The sequence below is a fragment of the Pelmatolapia mariae genome, linkage group LG6 (genome assembly GCF_036321145.2).
Source record: "Pelmatolapia mariae isolate MD_Pm_ZW linkage group LG6, Pm_UMD_F_2, whole genome shotgun sequence".
In the NCBI taxonomy this organism is placed as follows: domain Eukaryota; kingdom Metazoa; phylum Chordata; class Actinopteri; order Cichliformes; family Cichlidae; genus Pelmatolapia; species Pelmatolapia mariae.
In genome coordinates, this window is record NC_086232.1 from 12,644,681 (window position 1) to 12,667,229 (window position 22,549).

The following is a 22,549-nucleotide window of genomic DNA, read 5'->3' on the forward strand; positions in this document are numbered from 1 at the left end:
AAATGCTATAAATGATATAATTGAATAAGGAACATTTGAAACTTCAGTACAAGAGAGACAAATGTTATTTAGCTTCTTTCAGTGACTATCTAGCTAAAAATGATGAAAATTTCGTTCACAAATGACAGCAAGTCATTTTGAGCCACAAACAACATTCGTGTCCTTTATTTATCCAGCTAAAAAGTCTCATTGACAATAAAAAAGTCTTTTTTTAAGAGATATGGCCAAGACACCATCAAAAACATCACCGTTCTATAAAGATATTTTAAGTGGCCGAAAAAATTGATTCATTATCATGTAGGTACAAAAATGCAGACTTACAAAAACAGGTATATTCTTTATTTTATATATATCTAACCCATAAATCATCTTCACTGCACTCTATTTACCAATATAAGCAAAGCCATTACACAATAAAAATACACAGAAACATAGGAGATTGCTTTTTTTGGCAGACGATCGCTTTTTTGCACAGGACTTTTCTCCAGAATGTGACTCCTTGGAAATTCTGCCAGGACTGGCCCCATGAAGGAAGTGAAGGAGGCAGTAATACAACACAAATGGATGTGAGCTGCCTTTAAACACCAGAGAAGAAGAAGAAGCCGGTAGTGACGTGAAAATGGCGTCCTCCGCTGCCCGGCTGACTACACGCTGGTTAACAGCATCAGTTTCTTCTGGATATCGTAGCGGCCGTTTTCTCATTATTTCCGCCGGGAATGGAGGAGTTTGTCCAGCGACCATATCACAGACACACCGGGCAGGGACAGCGGTTAGCCTGAGCTCCTGGACACGAGGAAATGCCGTGACATTGAGAGGACTGACAGGTGAGATAAGTTAGCTAAGTGTCGCAAAACCTGTTTTATATCAGCACGTATTCTAAATGCGATATCCAGCAGCCTGTCTGAAGGTCCAGTTAACAGAGCTTTGTGAGGCTGAGAGAGTGAGCGACATTGAAATGCTGCCATAGTTCTCCACAGTTCGTTAGCCTTCCTGTGAGAATGATGCAACCAGTAGCAGTCAGTGCAGTGTGAATGCACCAGTGACACTCTGCACCCATACCCACCTTCCTACGGATCAGACCGCCTGTATGGCAGCATCACTTAGTTCTCCATCCCCGTGTTTAGAATAAATGGTGACTGTTCATTTTTAAATGTGCTTCATCAGGACTAGATACTCCCAGGACAACGTTAGTAATATCAGGTAGCAACTTCACTTTATCATTGGATGAACTCGACAAAAGTTTGAACTTCTCTCTTAGGGACTCCTCTGTGTTGACATGATGGCAGGATATTGTCTGTGCATTTATCAGCAGCACCTTCAGGCTGCAGATCCTGTGTTTAATGACATGTCTGGGCTGACCAGCTGGTTCCAGATCTGCTGACCACTGATCTCATTGTGTTGTTAGACGGAGCCTTTGCTTTGTCACGTGGTATGCTGTCATGCCGGTAGCTCGCGTTAGAAGATGGTCTTAAAGGGATGCGCATGCTCAGCAGCAACACTTCTAGATATTCTTCTCATTTAACTTAACATCTTGTCTGTGTTCTTTAATCTGGACATTAACTGATGACCTGTATTTGAACAGTTTTACACTTCACACATTTCATGAATAAACAGATGTTCCTGCAAAGTGGTCAGTAAGTCAAGAATGGTGTATCTAATTTAACAAACAAATATATAATGATAGCTGCAGTGACTACCAAATATACTCAGTCAAAGGAAATTAATGGTCAAAAGTTTCAATAATTAAATAATTACTTAACATTTTTAACCACTTAGGACTACATGTACAAAAAATAATTAATTAGAAGTATTCATTTTAGCTGTAGCAAAATAAACTATACAGTTATACACTGTATTAGTTCTCCTCTTGGATGTAAACCTAAAATTAAAAAAAAAACGAATTACTGCATTTATGTGCAGTTTTAAAGTCTGATTATATACACACACACACACACACACACACACACACACATAGGGGTTCACACACATTTAGAAAACTCCTCAGAGATATTTGTAAAAAAGAAAAAGAATATGCAACTCTAATGTCACCATAATATCCTCTTCCTCTGCAGGGGTGAGATGTCCCTATGGGATTAGCTGCTGCTCTTTCCACTGCAGCAGCAGACTAGTAAACAAGCAGGACTTGTATGAAGTCCTGGGTATCTCCCGCACTGCCTCACAGAAGGACATCAAGAAGGCTTACTACCAGGTCTCTTAACATGCTCTTGTTAGACTTGTTATATGTGTCATTCCAGTAAAATGAGTAAAACATGCAGTTTTCTTTTGCTTTGAATGCAAGCTTTTCCTTTTTGCTTGTCCAGCTGGCAAAGAAGTACCACCCAGACACCAACCCAAATGACCCAGAGGCCAAAGAGAAGTTTGCAAAGCTAGCTGAAGCATATGAGGTAAAAAACAAAAACAAAAAAAAACCTCAAAGCAAAACGCTTATATAAATACAAGCATCCAACGTAAGTTCATTCCAGAAGCACATTTAGCCTGATATTTATCTGCTCTCTTGCTTCTGTGTGCAGGTGCTGAGTGACGAGGTGAAGAGGAAGCAGTATGACACGTACGGCGCGTCGGGCTTTGACCCGAACCGTGCTGGTGCTGGCCAGCAGCAGTACTACAGGGCTGGGGGCGCCACTATAGATCCCGAGGAGCTCTTCAGGAAGATCTTTGGAGAGTTTACAGGAAGCATGGGCTTCGGAAACATCAACAGCATGTTTGAAGAAAGGCCTGAAGTAAGAGGTCGCTGAAGACGCCATAGCATCGATCTTTTTAGATATGTAATGTTAATTTGATGTGTTTAGTTAAGATTCAGTTTAACATACAGATGTGAGAATTGAACACTGGTTTTTAAATGTTCCCGTCTTTTCCTAGTTTGTGATGGAGCTTACGTTTTCGGAGGCGGCAAAGGGCGTGAATAAGGAGCTGAATGTGAACATTGACGACACGTGCCAGAGGTGTGACGGGAGGGGCAACGAGCCGGGGACTAAGGTGTCTCACTGTCACTACTGCAATGGCACAGGGATGGTGAGTTTCCGACCGACGCTCGGCAGCAGGCTTCTCTCAGCACCTGACTGCACTCGTCAGCTTGTCTGTGTCGCCCCTTGCAGGAGTCGATCAGCACAGGACCCTTCATGATGCGCTCAACGTGCCGGCGCTGTGGTGGGAAAGGATCCATCATAAACACGCCCTGCGCCCTGTGCAGAGGTTCAGGCCAGACTAAGAAGAGGCAGACAGTCACTGTGCCCGTACCTGCCGGTAGGTTTCCATCCTGGGTTCTCAAATCCATCAATGTTTTTAATGCGAGAGTTTACCTCTAGTGTTTGTAGCTACTGCTGCTTAAAACGAATAACCTCTGAAGATTGCGTTTAATAGTCGGTTTTAAAATAGACAACTGCATATATTCCAGGAGTGGACAATGGTCAGACGGTGCGAATGTCAGTAGGAACTAAAGAAATCCTCATTACATTCAGAGTAAGTTTTGGTCGCTCAAATTCAGTTACTCCTTATTTTACTTGTAAGAGAGCAGTGCAGAGGTTTGATGCGTCGTGTTTGTTCTGTGCAGGTTCAGAGGAGCCCGGTGTTCAGACGTAATGGAGTAGACATCCACTCTGATGCCTTCATCTCAATAGCGCAGGCCATCCTGGGAGGCACAGCCACCACACAGGGCCTCTATGAAACCATCAGTATTGTGGTGAGTGTGTGTTGACAGTAATATTCAGAAGGCCAGTCATTTTCAATTATCCTAGTGGGTCACCATGATACTGCAGTTGGGTTACAGGAATAACAGAAATTCAGTTTGAAATTATTTACATATATGTACGGTTACATATGTATAGAATTTTACTTGTTTGTAAACAAAGTGAGTAATAGGAGGTGCTCAGTGTGTGATAATACTCTAAATTTACTGCTCTTGTATTGAGGTTTGTGTCCCAGTGGCAGTTGTTACACGTTGGCCTAAACACTTAGCACATGATTGTGTAGCTTTAGCAGGTTACAGTCAACAGCCTGCAAATTTTAATGTTTTTCAATAAAGATTTCATGGAAAAGCTCAAGAAAATTTCTCTTCTGTTTTGATTAGAGTGAAGATTTCAGATTGGGTGAGCCCCATGGGGCTTTCTGGTCTTTAAAGGGGGGCACAGCACTCTTGACTTTGAGAATCTCTGCTTAGGCTGATAAAATGTGTTTTTAGGTAACCTCAGTGAGCAAGTGTTTGATATTTATAGTTTTTGTGTTGTGTTTTAGATTTTTTTTTCTTTTTATTTCTGCAAATTATTAAAGACTGAGTGTAAAGTTTTACACCGGAATAAAGAGCGGTGCCTGTAGTATTTCTAGCTGCCTCTCTCAGATACCTCACAGGGAGTTTCAGTGGAGGAAACCTCTATTTCAAAATGTGTTGGTCGTGTTTTCAGATTCCTGCCGGCTGCCAGGCTGATCAGATCATCAGGCTGCAGGGGAAAGGCATTCGGAGGATAAACAGCTACAGCTACGGAGATCATTATGTTCACATTAAGATCAAAGTGCCCAAGTAAGTTAGTCTGATCGTCCTACAACCAGACATTTTTGGGCAGAATATTTATTTATTATTTAATTGTTATTACAGAAACATGATAATGTGACTGCAACATTTAAATTTTAAGAAAAATGTTTTGAAAAAGTTTAACTTTATTTAGACCCACAAAAAATTTTAAATAATGCAATAAATTTGTATAAAGGGTCTATAAGAGATTTATATATATTTTTATTTATGCATGTTTTGTTGTTACATCTTATAGGATTCATTTTTTTTTTCAATTTTCTGAGATAAATTGGTAATAATCACATGATTCTCTTCACTTTCCTGCAGGAAGTTGACTCGGAGGCAGCGCTCTCTTCTACTGAGTTATGCAGAGGAAGAGACGGAGGTTCAGGGGACTGTCAGCGGCGTCAGTCCTTCAGGAGGTCAGAACTAAAGCTCAGCTCCATCATAGAGTCAAAACATGATTTCATAATAATGCGCAGACACATCCATAGAGATAGGTAGTCCAGCCCTTCTGCACTCACCTGATGAAGTGCATGTTTTTGTCCAGGAGGGGGCAGCAGTACTTCAGCCACCAGCACAAAGTCAACCACATCAGAAGAGGGACAGGACAAGCAGAAGGAGAAAGAGGAGGAGGGAGGCTTCTTTTCCAAACTAAAGAAAATGTTTAGCTGACACTGAGACTGCAGGTTGGAGCTTTAAGCATCTCCTACCATCCCTAATAGAGAGCTAAATGTTGAACACAACAGATATTTATTAACCAGTCTTAATCTGCAGTGTGGCTATATTTTGTCGTAACCACTTTTTTTTTAAAATTTCAGGTAAAAAAAAAGAAGCAAGCAAAACAATACGGTAAAGGAAGATGAAAGAATCTACACACTGGTCCTCCACGCCGTCTCCTCTTGCTTTAAAAATCCAGCCAGGAGTAGAAGGAAGAGAGAAGCACAGTGGCATTTGTGTTGACACAGTCACACATTGTTGAACTTGGAGATGGAGAACGAGTCAGGGCCACCCACATGACGAAATTTAACCACAAGCACAGACAGGTGCTCGGCGGAGAATTTCTTGATGCGCTCACAAATAAACCAGAAAGTGATTTTTGCTTATTTTCTGTTACCTCTCATCCTCCTTATTGTCTTTGAAGCTGCTCGATGAGTAGGGATGGGTATTGATAAGATTTTCACGATTCCGATTCCATTTTCGATTCTGTTTAACGAGTCGATTCTTTATCGATTCTCTTATCAATTCTTTTTTAACAAAAAGGAGAACACTAAGGTCGATTAGCTTAGAACTTTGTTTTATATCTTCTCTTTGAACAAGATAGAAATTTAGGAGTAGCATGGCCTTACAAACCCAACAGTGAGATCTTAAGATATCCACAGCCTACGGCTCTTCAATGGGGTGTCACAGGGTCCCCGGGGAAAAAAATTGTAAATGTAAAACAATAAAATAAATATTCTCCTGTAGCAATAACAAAGTATAACATAAATTATTCTGTAGCAATTACACCAGAATATCCAGTAATCTCCCTGCCTACAATTAAACACATTCACTTACCGAAAATCGGGGGCATCTGCTGTGGCAAATGGGTGCAAGCCTTTTACCACAAACTTAGTCACTGCTCGGTGACATTCGTCTATCCTGGCCTGAAAGGAGACGCTACCGGTAGACTGCAGCGACAACTGCCAGCATCTGAGCCAGCCAGACTCTGTCTGTCTCTCTCATCATGGTCACCTAAATGCACAGTAATGGCAGGTTTTGTAATAAGGCAGATCGCACTAACATAATATGCACTGTTAGTTGATTATTTACCTGCCGCATTAACGGGAGAGGACGTGCAGACGTTACCGCTGCTGCTGGGTTGAGATTCACGAGTCCGGAGCGGAATTAAAAACACGACATTCATTTGAGGTTATCGCGCGTTTAGGGAGCAAGTGTTTCCTCCCTTAAATGAAATATCTACTTTGCAAGTATTGCAAGTTGCCCTGTTGTCATCCGTTCTCGTAAAGTATAACCAAACTTTAGTGTTTGAGCTGCCATGTTTCCTGCCAGGTAAATGACGCTTCGCAACGTGGTGACGTCATTCGGGGCGACTGGAATCGATAAGGGAATCGTTTGCAAAAATGGCAAACAATTCCAAGGAATTGAAACAGTGGGAACCGGTTCTCAACAAGAACCGGTTTTCGATACCCATCCCTATCGATGAGGCAGCGCTCCACAGACAGGAATTCTATCAAATTGTGTAAGACAACCCTTTGAATGTGAATGTGTTACAAGTAAAACGATGTTAAAAGGATTGCAACTGGATAAAGATTGACATGGATTTTTCACATTGGAATTATGTCATGACCTACGTGATGCTATATGACAGCTAAAAGGTTCCCATCAACTTCCAATGTCCTTAAAAATGAAGCATGGCTGTAAATTCTTGGTAAAGCAAAGTCTGAAGTTTGAATCTAGTTATATTGAAATTTTAGGCAGTGTAATAAAAGGAAATGCAGCTATTGCGACTGCAGTAAGCTGGTGATCAGCAGATGAATGCAAGATTTACTGAGGTGAAAACATTCACTTCAATCAGTGTTACACCCGGACTTTCCACTGCATTTCCATATAATTTCCATACACTGATACAGGCTAAGAACAGGTTTAAATTGATATACATTGACCTGTTAAAGAGATCTTCCTGCAAGTTAACTTTTAATTTCTGATTTGTTCTATTAAATAAAAATAGGTTAACTTTTACAATTTGCTGATACCTTATAAAAAATATAAGCATGTGTTTTATCTGTATTGTCTCAGAATTTAATCCCTATTTTTGTCTTATTTAACGTAAAAGTTTTGGGGGGTTTTGTTCATTTTGTATTTTCATGCTGTCACATTGACAAGATATTAAATATTCTTGAATCAAAATTATAAGAATATTTTTCAGATGTTTAGCAAGAAATAAATGTGGACCAGGCCTAACCAAAGGCCTAATTAAGTTATGCTCTCATCCTGGTTAGTTGTGCCCGTGTCTGGCAACAACACTAATTTAAATAAAGATTTAATGTTGGAAACTGTTTTTCTTTCTTTTTGAAATTTAAATGTTGAGATTGTAATACCCTGAAACAGCAGCAAATGGCAGCGGTGATAGGTAATTAAATGAAGAAATGCTCTCACAGCAATGCTGAAAGATCTGCTTTGACACAGGCGCTCTCAGCTTTGTTTGATGTGTTCAGCCACCCACTTCATCACCACGGGCAGTGTCTGAACAGAAGCTTTTGTGAGGGTCATCAGGGACGTTGGCTTCAGACAGGGGCTTTCCAGCTGTGCTCGGTCTCAGTGGTCAGTCCTCACAAACAGGACTGGTGGTGGTGCCTTCCCAGTGAAATGTATGATATAATATGAAGTCACAGATACATGCAGGACAAGCTGGTGAGTGTGTTCTGCATACATCCATGTGATAGCATACTTTTGTGCGGTTAAATATCCAGCTTATAGATGCATGGATTTAAATGCTTACCAAAGCAGGTTGCTATAACGATAAATGAATGTTTAAAAGATGGTACAAAGGACACAAGGGTGAAAATAATTTTGAAAAATTATATAATTGTAAGTCTTTTTTTTCTTCTCAGTTTGTTCCAAAGTTAAAGGGCACTGATGTCAAAAGTAGATTTTCTTTTTAATCAAGAAGGGCTTCAATCGAGGTTCAAAGGCTGCACGCTGACTTATGTGGTCAGACCCAGACGTGCTTTAAAAGATTCTTCAAATCTAATATAAAACCAAAAGGCAGCTAATAGATAGGATTACAGTGATGTTCTGTGTGCTAAAACCAATCAGGTGCTGCATCCTGAGCTTGTTGGAGTCAGTAGATCATATCATAAAGGGCAATTTGTTCTACAGAACATGTTACACAACTTCTCTTTCACATACATTGATGTGGACAGATTCAGTTTAACTATCAAACCTCATGTACTGAAGCAAGACTGTTGGGTCCTACTGTTGCAACTGGCTGACAAAACTCTGAGATCTTTATTGATTCCCCAAAATCTGATTCCTTGTGTCTTAATGCCTTTTGGGAAATGCTTTTGGGGCTCTTTTCATGATATCTAGATACCTGCAAACCTATACACATCATCCCAAAAGGTTGATTCTGTTCATCAGAACATAGCATTTTCAGTGGGAGAAACGTTTTGTCACTCATCCAAGTGACTTCTTCAGTCCAGATGAACAGAATCTGCCTTTTGGCATTTACTTACCCAGATGATTGAGCATGCATCAAGATGTATATACATCATGTATTCAGGGGCCTGGCTAGATTTTGTTGAAATAAAACCAACACATAAATTGAATTAATCTACCCAGTGTGTGTATGTATTGTGCATTGATAAGCCACAACATCTAAATCAACCAGCTTAATGTTGTGTAGGATGCCCTCGTGTTGCTATAACAGTTCTCGATGAGAACATGAGCTCTGTACGGACTGCAGAGGTATCTGGCGCTAACCTGAGGCAGCAGATCCTGCAGCAAGTCCTGTCTGCAAAGATGTTTGGTAAGACAAGCAAACTCAGTGTATGTCTGAGGCTCATACAGTCACACATTTAATAATAATCCAGTGTGAATCATTGGATAACATTAACTTTCACTTTGCCCGCTATAAACTGTACTTTGCTAATTCACATTAAAGCTGTAGTTCAGTTTCCCCAGTACATGATGTTCACTTGCTGAGTTTATAAATTTTTGAAAGATGATTGTGGCCAGAGTGTCAAAAGCTTTAATATTTATGAAAAATCTTAGAAATCTTGGAAGCCTTGAAACCATCTATAGTTTGATGCAGAGATTTGAGGACAAGCCTTTAAAGAAAGCCATAAGCCTCGTAAAGCTCTAGAAAAAGGTAAGTACATGTAACATTTGTGTAAGCACTGAACTTCCTCCTTCCCTTTAAAGGGATTTTTAAGAGCTTGTAATTTACCACCGTTCCCAGTAATTATGATGTCATTATAACAGTAAATCAACCCTGGCTCACTCATTTACAGCATGTTGCAATAAATCGGTTGCTCTTTTCCGTCTTACTCATCTTTCTTGAGGGAGAAAAAATCTCTTCCTCCTTTACCCTCTGCTGATTTTTCTTTCTTTTCTTCTATCTACAGATTAGACATTAATACGAAATAAATACAAACTAACCAATGTTTGTATAACCTAAAACTAACCTAAGATACAGAACACAATAAGCACTCCTCAAACTATACAGAAAATGTTCATGAGTTTAAAACATAGTTTGAAATTATGCCTATATTTCAAATATGTGTCATATTGAGTTAAAGGAGTACTGCAGTGTTTTTACATTCAGGTTTTGTTCTGCAACATAACTATTAATGATTTTTATTTTCACTGGCATGGGTAAACATTTTAAAAATAAAAGAAAACACTGATAGACAAATATAATATTACTTTGTACTAATATGTACTTAATACCTATAAAATAAATATGACATTAAGCTCTTTAAAACCGTTATACGCATTTCATTGCTTATTTAACTGAATGGATGTTTTTTTTCTGAATAAATAAATAGCCTCTGACATTTTTCAGGCTTTCAAAACGAAGATTTGCGCCAAGCTCCAAACAAGTTCCCAAAAGGCTGACAGTTAGTGGACACAAAGCTTTCACTCAGTCGCTTGGTATTCAGATCCACAGCTATATATTATGTTGAATGTTGAATAGCAACATGCAGACAAAAAAGCCCTTTACAACACGGTTAAGTGACAGATTTTGTCCCATACAGCCAGACCTCACAAAAGTCAGTAAAAGGCAATTAAATGTTGGACAGAGTTACCAAATTACAGACATTATTTGACCTTGTCTAGAGTCCATCTAAAAAGGCCAAAAGCTATACAACCTTTTAGCTATACAAACAGATAAAAGCTCCAGTCTGCCAATCATGTATGACTGACATGTGGCTGCTGGGAGTAAATGGGAAAAGTAAAAATGCATCACAGGGAGTCTTAATTGACTTCTTCCCTCTAGCATTGCAGTAAAAAACACCTTCACATCTTCTCACGGGGCAATACAAAAAGGTCAAAAGCAGAGTGCGGTGGGTAATTGGAGTTTTAGGGTCCTCTTGTCCTGCTATTTGCAGGCTGATGGGTAATTATATTTACAACACAACAATGCTGACTGTGTGTGGGCATGAAGATGGTGGCTGCGTGCACATTAATGCTGCCTATTTATGATAAGAAAGCCCTGTCTGGATTAGACGGCATAAATGTATACGAGAGTTTACCTCCCAGCTGGTGACATTTTGTGAGATTTAGTGCGCGCCGTGCCTGGAAGCGACCCATCCTAACCCTGGTTTACCAGGATTATGCTGCTGCTGGTCTGTCCACTGGGAAGTGGGTTTTGTTTTATGTGGAGAGGATTAAAGTGGGGATTTGTCTATTTTGTTCCTAGCTGGTTCATTCAAGCTTGAAGATGACCCTCCAGGTTATAGATGCATGGAGCCAGCTCCTTGTCACTGGAAGAAAGTAAGGTAGTGTATAACAGGTGGATGGTGCTTGCTGAATAGATAAACAGCATTACATCCTTCAAACCCCACTTTGACTTTATAACATGGAAGTAAGTTGGATTTTCCACATGTGTTTAGCATTTTTAACCTTGGAGCGCACTAGCTTGTGACCCACTGAGTCTGGGTTTGTGTCTTCTCCTAGTTTTCAAAATCTGTCACAAACCCCTAAATGGTGTTTGGACTGGTTCTTACTTACTGCTTTTCTACTCTACTTGATCACTCAAAGTGCTTTATACAACACGCCACAATAACTTTTTTTTGTGTATGTAGAGTTTTCTATTTAACATTCGCACTCCAAAAAAAACAACTCAGGGTTCATTGCTTTGCCCAACGATACTTTGGATCAAACCATCAACCTTCATCAAGTGGAGATGGCCTGCTCTACCTCCTGAGCAAATAGCCATCCCTATAAACCATTTGACAACCACCAGTCACTTGGAAAAGCATGAATTTCACAACTAGTTGGCAAGTCATTCCTGGAGGTTGCTGGTTGTCACTAGTGTCCACAAAGAGATATGTAGTGCTGTATCAAAAACCTCCTAGTGACAGCAGGTTGCCAGAGTTTTCGGAAGTTTACATCTTTTTTATTTTTTGTTTTCAAAATCAGCTTTCTGTAGTGATAAAATATGCAAAGCAGTTCAGATGCAGTGGTGACCAAAGTTATGAGTTACTCACAAATGTCCGACTTATGATGGATTTGTACATATGTTATGCTTTTGCCCTATCTCGGCGCACAGGCCAACTGCAGAGCAACATGAGCAGCGCTGGGAGGCATCTCTGTAATGCACAAGGACGCTTCATTGCGATGGATGATTATGTATATGGAACTTGAACCTGGTTATGCTCACCATCAAAAGACCTCACTGCCATTCTTCTGCCATATTAAGGCCTGACCTCTCCCTCCTTATTTGTGGTAATTCTCTGTATAAAAGTGGCAGCTCCTAAATTCTGCCAAAGTCCAGGATCTGGCTTATGACACGAGTCATCAGCATGCTTTTGGATTGCAAAAGCAGCAGCGAGAGTGAGTAATCCAAATCAGATTAGTCGCTGATTCATAATAACCGCCTCCAAACTCCAATTTTTTTTGTTTTCAGACATATTGGCATCAAGGGACTGGAGCCCATAATCACCAGGGATGGATCTACACCAAGTAGTGGGCCAACTCAAAGATATTTCATCACTGTTTTAGTAACAATCCTTCTCTGGGAGTGCGTATGTGTGTAAATATGCGCATGTGTGCAAGCGTGTGGAAGCTAAAGGGTAACTTTGGTTCCAGCCTGTTTCCCATTTCCCCCTCAATCAGAGGAACCTCTCATCCAATTTCACCCTCCCTTTCCTTCCACCCCCATACTCAGCTAATTAGGGTTCCAGATCACTACCACATGTGTGTGTGTACGCCTGCGCACGCATGTATATTTATGTCCATCTCAAGGGGTCAAGGAGATGTTCCTTACTTCTCCAACTACTAAAAGGGTGACTCCAGATTTAGTATCAGATTACCAGATTGCCAAATGTTTTCCACATGGTCTTTCAATATCAGTCCAAACCTGGCCCCGGTCCTCCCGCTCTCACCCAACTCCAGCAGCACGGTGACATATAGCACACAAATGGATGACCTCATGACTGGTAATGTTTTTCAGAGATTTGTCTCGGATTTGTAATGATGACTGAGCAGCCTGTTTGCTTTCAACCCAACTACCAATTTGCCTGAATGACAAATAACATACATTTTGAGGTTTTTGGTTGATTTACATTCTTGCTGTCAAAAGAGGGATATCTGGAGAAATCACAGGTTTCCCGTGGTTGGCTGATTATTACAGAAAAACCATTGGCCCCTTTAAGTCAGACAGCCTCTGGGAGACGATGCGTTTAGCCAAAAACACAATGTGCTGAAATGATTTGGAACTGGATCGGAGCAGCTGCGTGTGTGTGTGTGTGTGTGTGTGTGTGCTCAGTCTACCCTATCACCACTACATACACACTTGTATACCTACAATTAACTCTAAATACAAGAGTGATGCAACTGCTTTTTGTTACTTAAATTGAAATATGAGTGTAGCTTTCAGCTCCACAAATTACAGTCCTCTCATTTTTGATGGCTACTTTCAATATTAGACCCTACAGATTTAGATGGGTTCATTTTAGTGTTAAGTATGGAGGATTTTCACAGAATTTGTAAATTGAAGAGAATTGAATGCAGTAGATTTCCTCCATGAATGTTTCGAGCACACATTAGAAAGGAGGAAACATCAAAGCATTTAAAGTGTGTTTAACTGCAGTGATTTAAATGAAACTGCTTCTGCTTTGAAGTACAGAACTTTCAAAAGTTTGCCTATTTTTTTCTATTTCATCCACTAAAATTCAGATTCATCTAATCAGTCTGAGCTAATAAACCTTACTTTTGTTTTTGTATCTTAGTGGCCATAATGTACCCGTCCTTACGTATGTACCACATCCCTGCATTTTATATGTACATGTCTATTATTTTACTAAATACATGCCAGTTGATTTTTGCAATCTTTAAATATATATGAATTACTTCCAATACACAAAGAATAGCAGAAAACTAATGATCTTTTGTGCAAATTATAGCTGTCAAAGACTACAGATGAATGTTAGGAGTAAGGTGAATTTTTTAAGTGCATGCTTTTTTAAAATGCTTTCACGTGTGCATAAATGGTTCTGCATGTATCTCTACATCTGCCAGGACCTAAATATCATCAGGCTTACAGTGCCTGAGAGAAGCTGACCAGATTTCATTGCATCACACACACCAATCATTCTGTTAAGGAAAGTCTCCCCTGCCGTCTCTCCCACACACTTGCTCCTCCAGTCAGGCTCCTCTGGCGGGTTGTGTCTGCCTCATGGCAAACAACCCCAGCTATAAATCACACTGTTTTAGCAGTGTGGTCAGCAACCAGCACAGCATGAAGCACAATTACTAACTGCAGCCACTTATGTTAAATGTAGGAAGTGTGTCGTTCGGGTGATTGTGTTTAGAAGTTTCCATGTGTGTTTGAAGAAACAGGGACAGAACAGAGGACAGGTTCAAGTCACAAATACTCTCATATGTGCAGTCTTATCAAATATTTAAATGTTCTCAAAACGTTCGTTTGGAAAGTAATGAGTTCTGTTCGAGAAATAAAAAGTGTCCCATAGAGACATATAATATTTATCCTTGTTAATAATCAGTCCGTGACTTTTGAGTTTTAATTTAATGAAGTTTATACATATCCAATTTCCATTAATTTTTTAGCAGTACAATCTTTATGCTTTTATTTACTCCATCATACTCACCTGTTCAATTTCAAATTTAGTTATGTCATATTTTTACCTTTTTTTCTACTTTTCCCCATTCTTCATGGTAAGTAAAACTGGTATGGGATTCCACTGAGAGCACCTGCATGTTTGAATAAAATATAGATACAGGTGCCAAGTGTCAGTACTTGGTTAACATATTACAAGAAGTAGTAGTTGTTATGGAACAGGAAGACTCGCTTTGTTGTAAAAAGGAGATGCAGAAAGTCATTCACAGCCATTAGGCTTTTCAATTCTCACACAGAAAGCAGATGAGCCATATCAGACTATATGAATATGAATTTCCTTTGATTTTTAATTCTGAAAAATCAGTGACTCAATAACTCAGCATCCAACTACGCCAAGGGCTGACCCCACCAATGGTGCCACTGCCAAAACCTTTAACTACCTGTGAACCATCACACCATTGTACATCTGCTTACAACACTAAACGTTTTTTGGGTTTTTGTGCCCTCCAACACAACATTTGCTCACTCTTTTTCTCCAGGTTGGCTCCTTACCCCCACCTAAAATTCAAGTTGAAAGGCCACCATTTTTAATTATCTCAGGGATTTCAGAGTGGTAAACATTACTTCCATTGAGTCATCGAAAAGTAGCAGGAGGGCTAAAAGCAGTGGAAAAAAATATTTGAACGAGATAACAGACAAACTACATTAGGTCTGGTTTTTGCTTTCTTTGGACGCAGTCAGAGAACTATTTGATCAAGGTTCATATTCCAGGATCTCAAGCCTAGTCATTTGAGGTGAAATTGCAACACATCCATTTTAAGTCAGCATACTGTGTGCATTACAAATAGATAAAAGACTCAGCAGATGAGTATGGAGGGCCACAAATGCCAAACTGACTTGACTAAATCCATCGTTACATACTTAACCCTCTGGGGTCCAGGGTATAATTGGCTGTTTTTGACTACTTTTGATTTTACCTCTATATTTCACCTTTAAAATATGTTTTTCTTGCCTTGTTTGGTACCATTATTTTCAGCACAACCTCAAATATCTGAAATTTGAGTTATTTTTTCATTTTGGTATACTATATTAGCACAGTTGATCTAAATTCAGACAAAATTTTTTTACTGTAAAACTCACAAACATATTTAACGAATCATTTTCATAACTTGAAATGCAAATAGAAATTGTACATTTCTAAAAATTATGCACAAGTTTTGCAAACAACAAAGTTATATGGTACTATTTACCTAAAAATGCAGCAAAGACCTCAGGCGTTTTTTATATAACCATTTAAATCTATTTACAGAACAATCAGGTGTGCTGCATCAAATAAGAAGGCACACAAATTATTTGTGCCAGTCCAAAAAATGTAGTTTGTGTTCAGTATAAGACAGAGGAGAACACCACAGGACTAAACCCTGCAGGTCTGACAACAGGAGGTGTATCAGTCCTGTTTTCCATGTGGGAACAGTGTTTACACTGGAATCTGCCTTTGACGGCTTTTTTTGGAGAAAATATGAAAGTCAGCAGTCTAACTGACACACAATACAAAACAATAACTACACAACAAACTAACTAAAGCCTCCAAACACGCTAAACATCACTAATGTCTCACATATGAAAACTCGCTCTCTCTCTTTCTTTCGCTCGCCCGCTTTCCGTCGCAGGTGTCACTCCTAAAAACTTCCCCTTCTCCCTAAACAACCAGGTGTCACATGTTGCCATATCATTTTTTTGATTGGCTGACATGTTAAACTCTAACACCAATAGGGAAGGGGTGTTTTTTCTTTTTCTTTTTTCACTTGCAGAGGGAGAGTGTTTGCTAGCGCTGTCTGTCCAGCGACCCCACAGGGTTAAATAACTCTGTCATTAATGAATAAATAATTATAATTGTATAATAATTACTTAATTAAATATATAAATAATTTAACATCAATTGATTTCATGTAAAACATTTTCAAAAAGTATTTATTTCCAATTTTTATTCATTAAAAACGTCTTTTGTTATTATTAATTTGTTTTGGCATTTGTGGCCCTCCATAGACCCAGCTGTCAGCAGAATATTTATTTGCGACTAATGCACACCTCCTATCCAAGCAGATCAAGAAATTCCCCACGTCCACAGTTCAATGCTTACATGAAGTTCTGTTTATGCTCTGTGAAACTCTATAAGCGCTCAGAATGTTTTTTATGAGCATATAAGTTTACTTTGTTTATTGCTCTGGCTACATACAAACATCTTAATTCAAGCAGATAGACAAGCTCTAAATGTCTTTTGGCAGCTGCCTATGCCAGATACAAAAAAATGCCAATAAATGTTGTGACTTGGCAGGTGGGGTCTGTATGAGTTATTCTCTCTGCAATGAGCCAGAACTGCTCTGTTGGGGTAGAAACACAGCCCCACCCGGTATAACTATCCCCATGCTGCAGGTGTGGTTCCATTAAAGTGTCACTGAACAGTGCGAGTAAATTGCCTTTATTAAACCAGGAAAGTCCATTAAAAAGACATTTTTTATAATAATCGACTGGCAGGAAGCAACGACATTTCCTGGAGTAGTGAGGACAAGGGAGCAAAAAAATAAAAAATAAATAACAACAGTAACACTTTTCAATCAAAAACACAACACAGAACAAAAAGTTATTTTTTTTTCTTTCTTATTTTCAGATACAGATGCTTGTTTTTATTTATTTGCCAAAATGGAATGGAATTTTTTTAAAAGGGGGGAAAATAATGTAGTCTGCTTTGAGTTTATGTTCACTGAAATGAACAAATTTGATATCAGACTGTTGTGACAACTATGTCTCCAGCAGCAGTATTGTTGATGGTTTATGGGAAAATATTTCATTTAGAACTGTGACTCTGATTCCATCCATCCAGTTTCCACTTCTCATCTTTATAGTGGGAGAAGCAATCTAAGCAAAAATGCCCAGCTCCTCCAGGGGGACACTGGGGCATTCCCAAGTCAACTGATAAGCATAATCTCTTCTGCATTATGTCATTATGCTATCTCTTCTCCTCACAGAAGGGCATGCCAAAAACACCTAGCCTTGGACCCATCCTGGTCAGAAGATCGAACTGCTTCAACTCAGTGAACTCCATCATCTGTAAAAAGCAGAGATCCTCTGCCCACCATCCCTTGGCTACCCCTAGAAACTAATGTCCATACAATTTCGCCACAAAATCAGTGACAAAGCATAGCCCAGTTTAGTCAAACACCAACAGGAAACAAGACTGTTGGTGTTGCAAATCAAGCTCTTATTATCGTTGTACAGAATAGACAGAATAGACCACAACAATGGGCCTGATACCCCATACTTTGTAAGCACTCCCCACTGGACACCTCAAGGGATATGGATGGATGCCTTCTCCAAATCTGTAAAACACATGTAGACTTATTGGGCAACCCAAATTCCCTCTCAAATATCCTAGAGTGGTTAGATAGCTGGTGTGTTTCAGAAGCTGGATAAACATCACTGTGTTGCTCCTAACTTTGACTGCATTTTCAGATTAAAAGTTAAATGTTACCTCATGAAAATTAAGCGTTACTTCAATTTTTTTAAATATTCGTCATCAGTGGTGAAGTGGAACACTCAACTCCAGCAGTGCAACATGAGACCAGGTCAACACAAGATTTTCATCTAATATTTACCTCCATGTAGATTTGTAACACTTGCTCTGGAATAGCCATCTAACCAAACACTATGCATTAGAGTATATGATTTTTTTTTAAAATGTTATTTCATGTTTAGACTTTGATCAGTGAAGATATATTATGTAGTCTCCAGTGTTTATATGCCTGATAATATGGCAAGCTATAGCTATAGAAAATGATTAGCATAAACAGAGACCATCTGTTACAGTTTTGAGTAAGATTCCAGCACAGATTTGAATATTACCTTAATATAGAGCCTGGGAGTTCTTAGAAACTGTGCAGAGCTCGAAAGAAAACACTCAAAAGCCATGTTTTTCAAAAAAAGAAAGCCATCTCTGTCTATTTCAGTAAAAACATCGCTCTGTTTTGGGTTTACTCCATTTCCTTGTGATAATTATTGGATTTAGAGTGAAGTAGTGTGCCAGTTTAACCAACACTTTGCTGCCTTGGATTCAGAACGGATGGGAATCTTTCTCAATTTGCCCTCACTTTGTTTTAATTACAGGAACACGCAAGCACAAAGAGACAAGTGGCCTATAATTACTTGAGACAGAAATAGAGTCACGCTGTGTTATTGTGAATAGATTACTTAAGACAAAGGTGTCAGAATGCCTAGTCAAAATACACTTCTCCTACTTTCTCATTTTGGTGTCTAAACTCTGTCATTTGGTGGTCAGGCATGTATAAATGTTTAAGTTGCTGACAGAGACGCAGACACAGATTCAATTTGTCAACACAGTTTCGGGAAGTGTGCAGCTTTTAGCTCATACAGTAACCGTGATTTTGGCTAAATCTCTGTGTCTCAGCTCTTAAATTATCTCTCTTCTAAAGTGCAAAAATGACCACCATTTTTCTATTTTATTGATTCTCAAATACGTTTCTTTCTTAATAAACATATTATACCTTCAACACTTACAGCACTGCTTCTTTATATAAGAAAGTTGTGCCCATGTCTCCAATTTATTTGTATTCAACGTTCTCACATTTTGGATTAGATTTGAATAAAGTGTAGCGTTCATGGCCGTGGGAATTATACATGATATAACAGGACAGTGTGGCCTGGGACAACCTTGGGACCCTAAAATGACCTCTTACCTCTGACTTGTGGTGTCTTTAATAGTCATACATCATGGACTGTAGTTAGTGGAAAAGATCTCTGTCTAAATAAATAAATAAATCTGGGTAAATTCCCAGATGATTAAAGATGCAACTATTTTGCTGGTAATACCTGAAATGAGTAAAGAAAATCAACTGCCTATTTATGCAAGATAATTCATAATTTTATTGGGGGTTATATTGGTTGGGTCTGATTATTGGGGGGTCATAACCCCCCTAACCCCCCTGGAAATTACGCCCCTGAGAACAAGGCTCAGGGAGGCATCTGCCATAACTGGTTGTGGTTAGAGGAGGAAGACAGGCTAAAAGACATGCTGTGGAAGAGAGCCAGAGATGAATAATAACTAATAATTAAATGCAGAGAGGTGTATAAACATATTGTGAGTGAAAAAGGTGACTGAAGAAGAGACAGTCAATGATTCATGGGAATCCCCAGCAGCCTTGACCTATTGCAGGATTGAACCCTAAGTAAGCCTGTAATATGAATGGGAAGTGCTCTATTAGGGCAATATGATAATATAAGGTCATTAAGATTAAGATGGGGGCTGATTATTAACAACCTTGTATTTGAGGAGGAGGATTTTAAATTAAATTCTGAATTTAACAGGGAGCCAATGATGAGAAGTCAATATAGGAGAAATATGCTCTCTCTTTGTAGGCCCTGTCAGTACTCTTACTGCAGCATTTTGGATCAACTGAACACTTTTCAGGGAGTCTTTAGGACATCCTGATAATTACAAATTACAGTAAGCAAGCCTGGGTGACGCTGAGCATAGCAGGGAAAATGTATGCTATGCCTAGGGAAAGCATGTATAATGTAAATGGAATTGGTCCTAACAGAACCCTGTGGAATGGTTTCATCACCCACCTACCACCCAACTGTGAAATGATTTCAGGAGTTATGATCAATATAAAGGTGTACTTACCCTTTCATTAGGAGTGATGATTTCTTTTTTATTTCATTTTAATTTGTTGTTTAAATACACCAAAGGCCTAAAAACTGTTTTATGTGTTAGTTGTATGAGCAAACTGCCTAAATCTGTAGGCCCAAACCTTTCCATGGCCTGTTTTTTTATACAGCTGTGAATTATTAATGTCAAATCTCCAGCAACACTTGTAGTATAAAGAACAGCTTTATTACTTCAGCGCATTTCAACATATGATCTTCATCAGGGACAGAGTAGGGGGGAAAATCAGTTTATTGTCATGATACAATTAATTTCCTATTTTCTTCATTTAAATTTAATTTTATCTATACAGCCCCAAATCACAGCTGCCTCAAGGTGCATAATATATTAATTTCTTAATATGTATAGTTTTAGTCTTATATATACACTGCATATGTATGTCTGACATTAGTCACTGCCCAACTGGCCTTGTATGGTCAGTACATTTATCCACCAATGGAGAACCAGTAAGTCAGGGGTGGGCAACTCCAGGCCTCGAGGGCCAGTGCCCTGCAGGTTTTAGATGTCACCCTGGGTCAGCACACCTGAATCATGTGATTAGTTCGTTACCTGGAGAACTTCAGGACATGTTGAGGAAGTCATTTAGCCATTTGAAACAGCTGTGTTGGATCAAACACATCTAAAACCTGCAGGACGCCGGCCCTCGAGGCCTGGAGTTGCCCAACCATGCCGTAAGTGCTTCATTGTGGATAAATCTACTGGATGCATATGATTGGTTGTTTATACTCTTTTTTTTTCTACTCAAACACATATTCTATTTAAAGTACTGTCTTCAACATTTTGTTAAATCTGATTAAGCGACACTCCAAAATGTGTTGGTCAGGTAATAAAGGTGTTCTTTACATTACAAGTGTTGGTGGAGCTTTAGACTCATGCGCTTCTCCATGCACCTTGAAACTTTGTGAAGTTTTACCAGAAATCTCCATTTTGTTTTCCTGTAGCTATTACTCAAGAAGAATTCCTGTTTTATGTTATCTCACATACCACAAAACAGGGATGTTCATTATTTACTGGATCCTTTTATTGTTTTTCCATCTATTGACAATCAAAACTTAAAATCATTACAATCTACTCACAAGTACGTCTGTACAAGGCTACAGGGACAACTTTTATAAACAATTTATTTATGCTTTATTCTCAGGATTGACCCGAAGCTCAATTTAAGTGTAACAGCAATTGTCTGTTGTGTATTATCCATTCACATGAAGGATATCATCAAAAAATAAAATCATAAAAAAACTTTGTGACTCAAACCTTACTGTATCTCTACATTCCACTTTGGGATAAATAAATCAGACATTAAATGCTAAAATGCCATGAGGCTATTTTTTGGCATCTGCCTTCCATGACTGTTTAGACTGGTGTAACTGCTGGTGCATCATCGCCTCTTTAGTAACTGTGCCACAGAAAACACAAACACTTGTGGCTTTGTTGTTTAAAATAGAGTGTGTGTGTATGTTTGTGTAGGCATGTGTGTGAGATTCTTACTTAAGTCCACTTAACATGTCAGTGGCTTAAATGGAGGGTGTGAGTGTTTCCAGGTTGTAGGCGTCCCACTGTTGACTTCGACAAAGAGTGCGTTTCTGTCTGTGCAGTATGAGTTGAGGTCAAGAGGGTCCTGCTCTCCTTCTCCTCTCCTGTCAGCTTTACAGAAGACGTCTGCGTTTATCCCTGCTCTGCAGAGCGCTTGCACAGATTTTGTTTGGGTGATCCATACACAGATGTTGACACCGTGGTGTAAACACAGCTAAAACCGAGGATCAAGATGAGGTCCTGTGATGGAGACGAGCTGGTGAGCTGTGAGAGACTTTGTGTGCTTCAGTTAAAACTGAGTGTACAGACATGCTTCACATTTGTAGCTAAACCAATTCACACCTGGGAGCTACTATACTACTGTGGCCAAATGAGCCACTCCACTCCACAGTTTTTGAACTTTAAGTGCCTTGTTCAAGGGGAAATGGACCTTAGCTATTAAAAAAGTCAGAGGGTAAGATACTGAGTCAGCAGATCCCCATCACGGGTTCTATAAACTTCTATAAACTCATAGTTTGGTGTCGTAATAACAATTTTAGATAGTTGTTTTAGTGCTTGTGGTATTTTTGAGTTGTAGCTCCAAACTTAATTTTGTTGTCTTGTTGGTAGAGACACTGGGTTTTAGTTCTTCTGATGTTACTGAGTTTGGTGAGTCTAGTGGTGATTTTTTTATTCCATTTGTTGGGTTTTAGTTCCAGGTTTGAGTTTACCTTGAGCACGTCTCCCTCTTGTCCTGCTTTGGCTTATTTTTGCATTAGCGCCTTTACCCACTTGTATTGCCTTGCCTCTGACAGCTTGTTTTGTATAAATCTCCTTTCAGGTGATTAAAGGCTCATTTTTCTTGTGCACTTGGTTCTTCTCTTAGAACAACTTCGAACAAGATCATACTGTAATTAATGTTGTGTCATGGGCTGGGTCTGTGACCCAGCATTTTGAGTTCATG

At 39.2% G+C, this 22,549-nt stretch overlaps 1 protein-coding gene across 2 annotated transcripts; it reads left to right on the top strand.

Annotated features, from left to right (window-relative positions):
- The first annotated feature begins 587 nt into the window (after positions 1-587).
- LOC134628964 (dnaJ homolog subfamily A member 3, mitochondrial-like) lies at positions 588-6,346 on the top strand. Of its 2 annotated transcripts, XM_063475820.1 has the most exons (12): positions 588-824; positions 2,073-2,209; positions 2,322-2,405; positions 2,532-2,741; positions 2,881-3,033; positions 3,117-3,264; positions 3,416-3,480; positions 3,572-3,700; positions 4,419-4,534; positions 4,853-4,947; positions 5,076-5,214; positions 5,347-6,346. In XM_063475820.1, exons 1-11 carry the CDS (start codon positions 620-622, stop codon positions 5,198-5,200), a joined length of 1,467 nt encoding a protein of 488 aa, XP_063331890.1. In that variant the 5' UTR covers positions 588-619; the 3' UTR covers positions 5,201-5,214; positions 5,347-6,346. The 2 variants fall into 2 exon arrangements, with proteins under 2 accessions (XP_063331890.1, XP_063331891.1); XM_063475821.1 differs by lacking the exon at positions 5,347-6,346 and having other exon boundaries at positions 5,076-5,216.
- Positions 6,347-22,549: the final 16,203 nt, after the last annotated feature.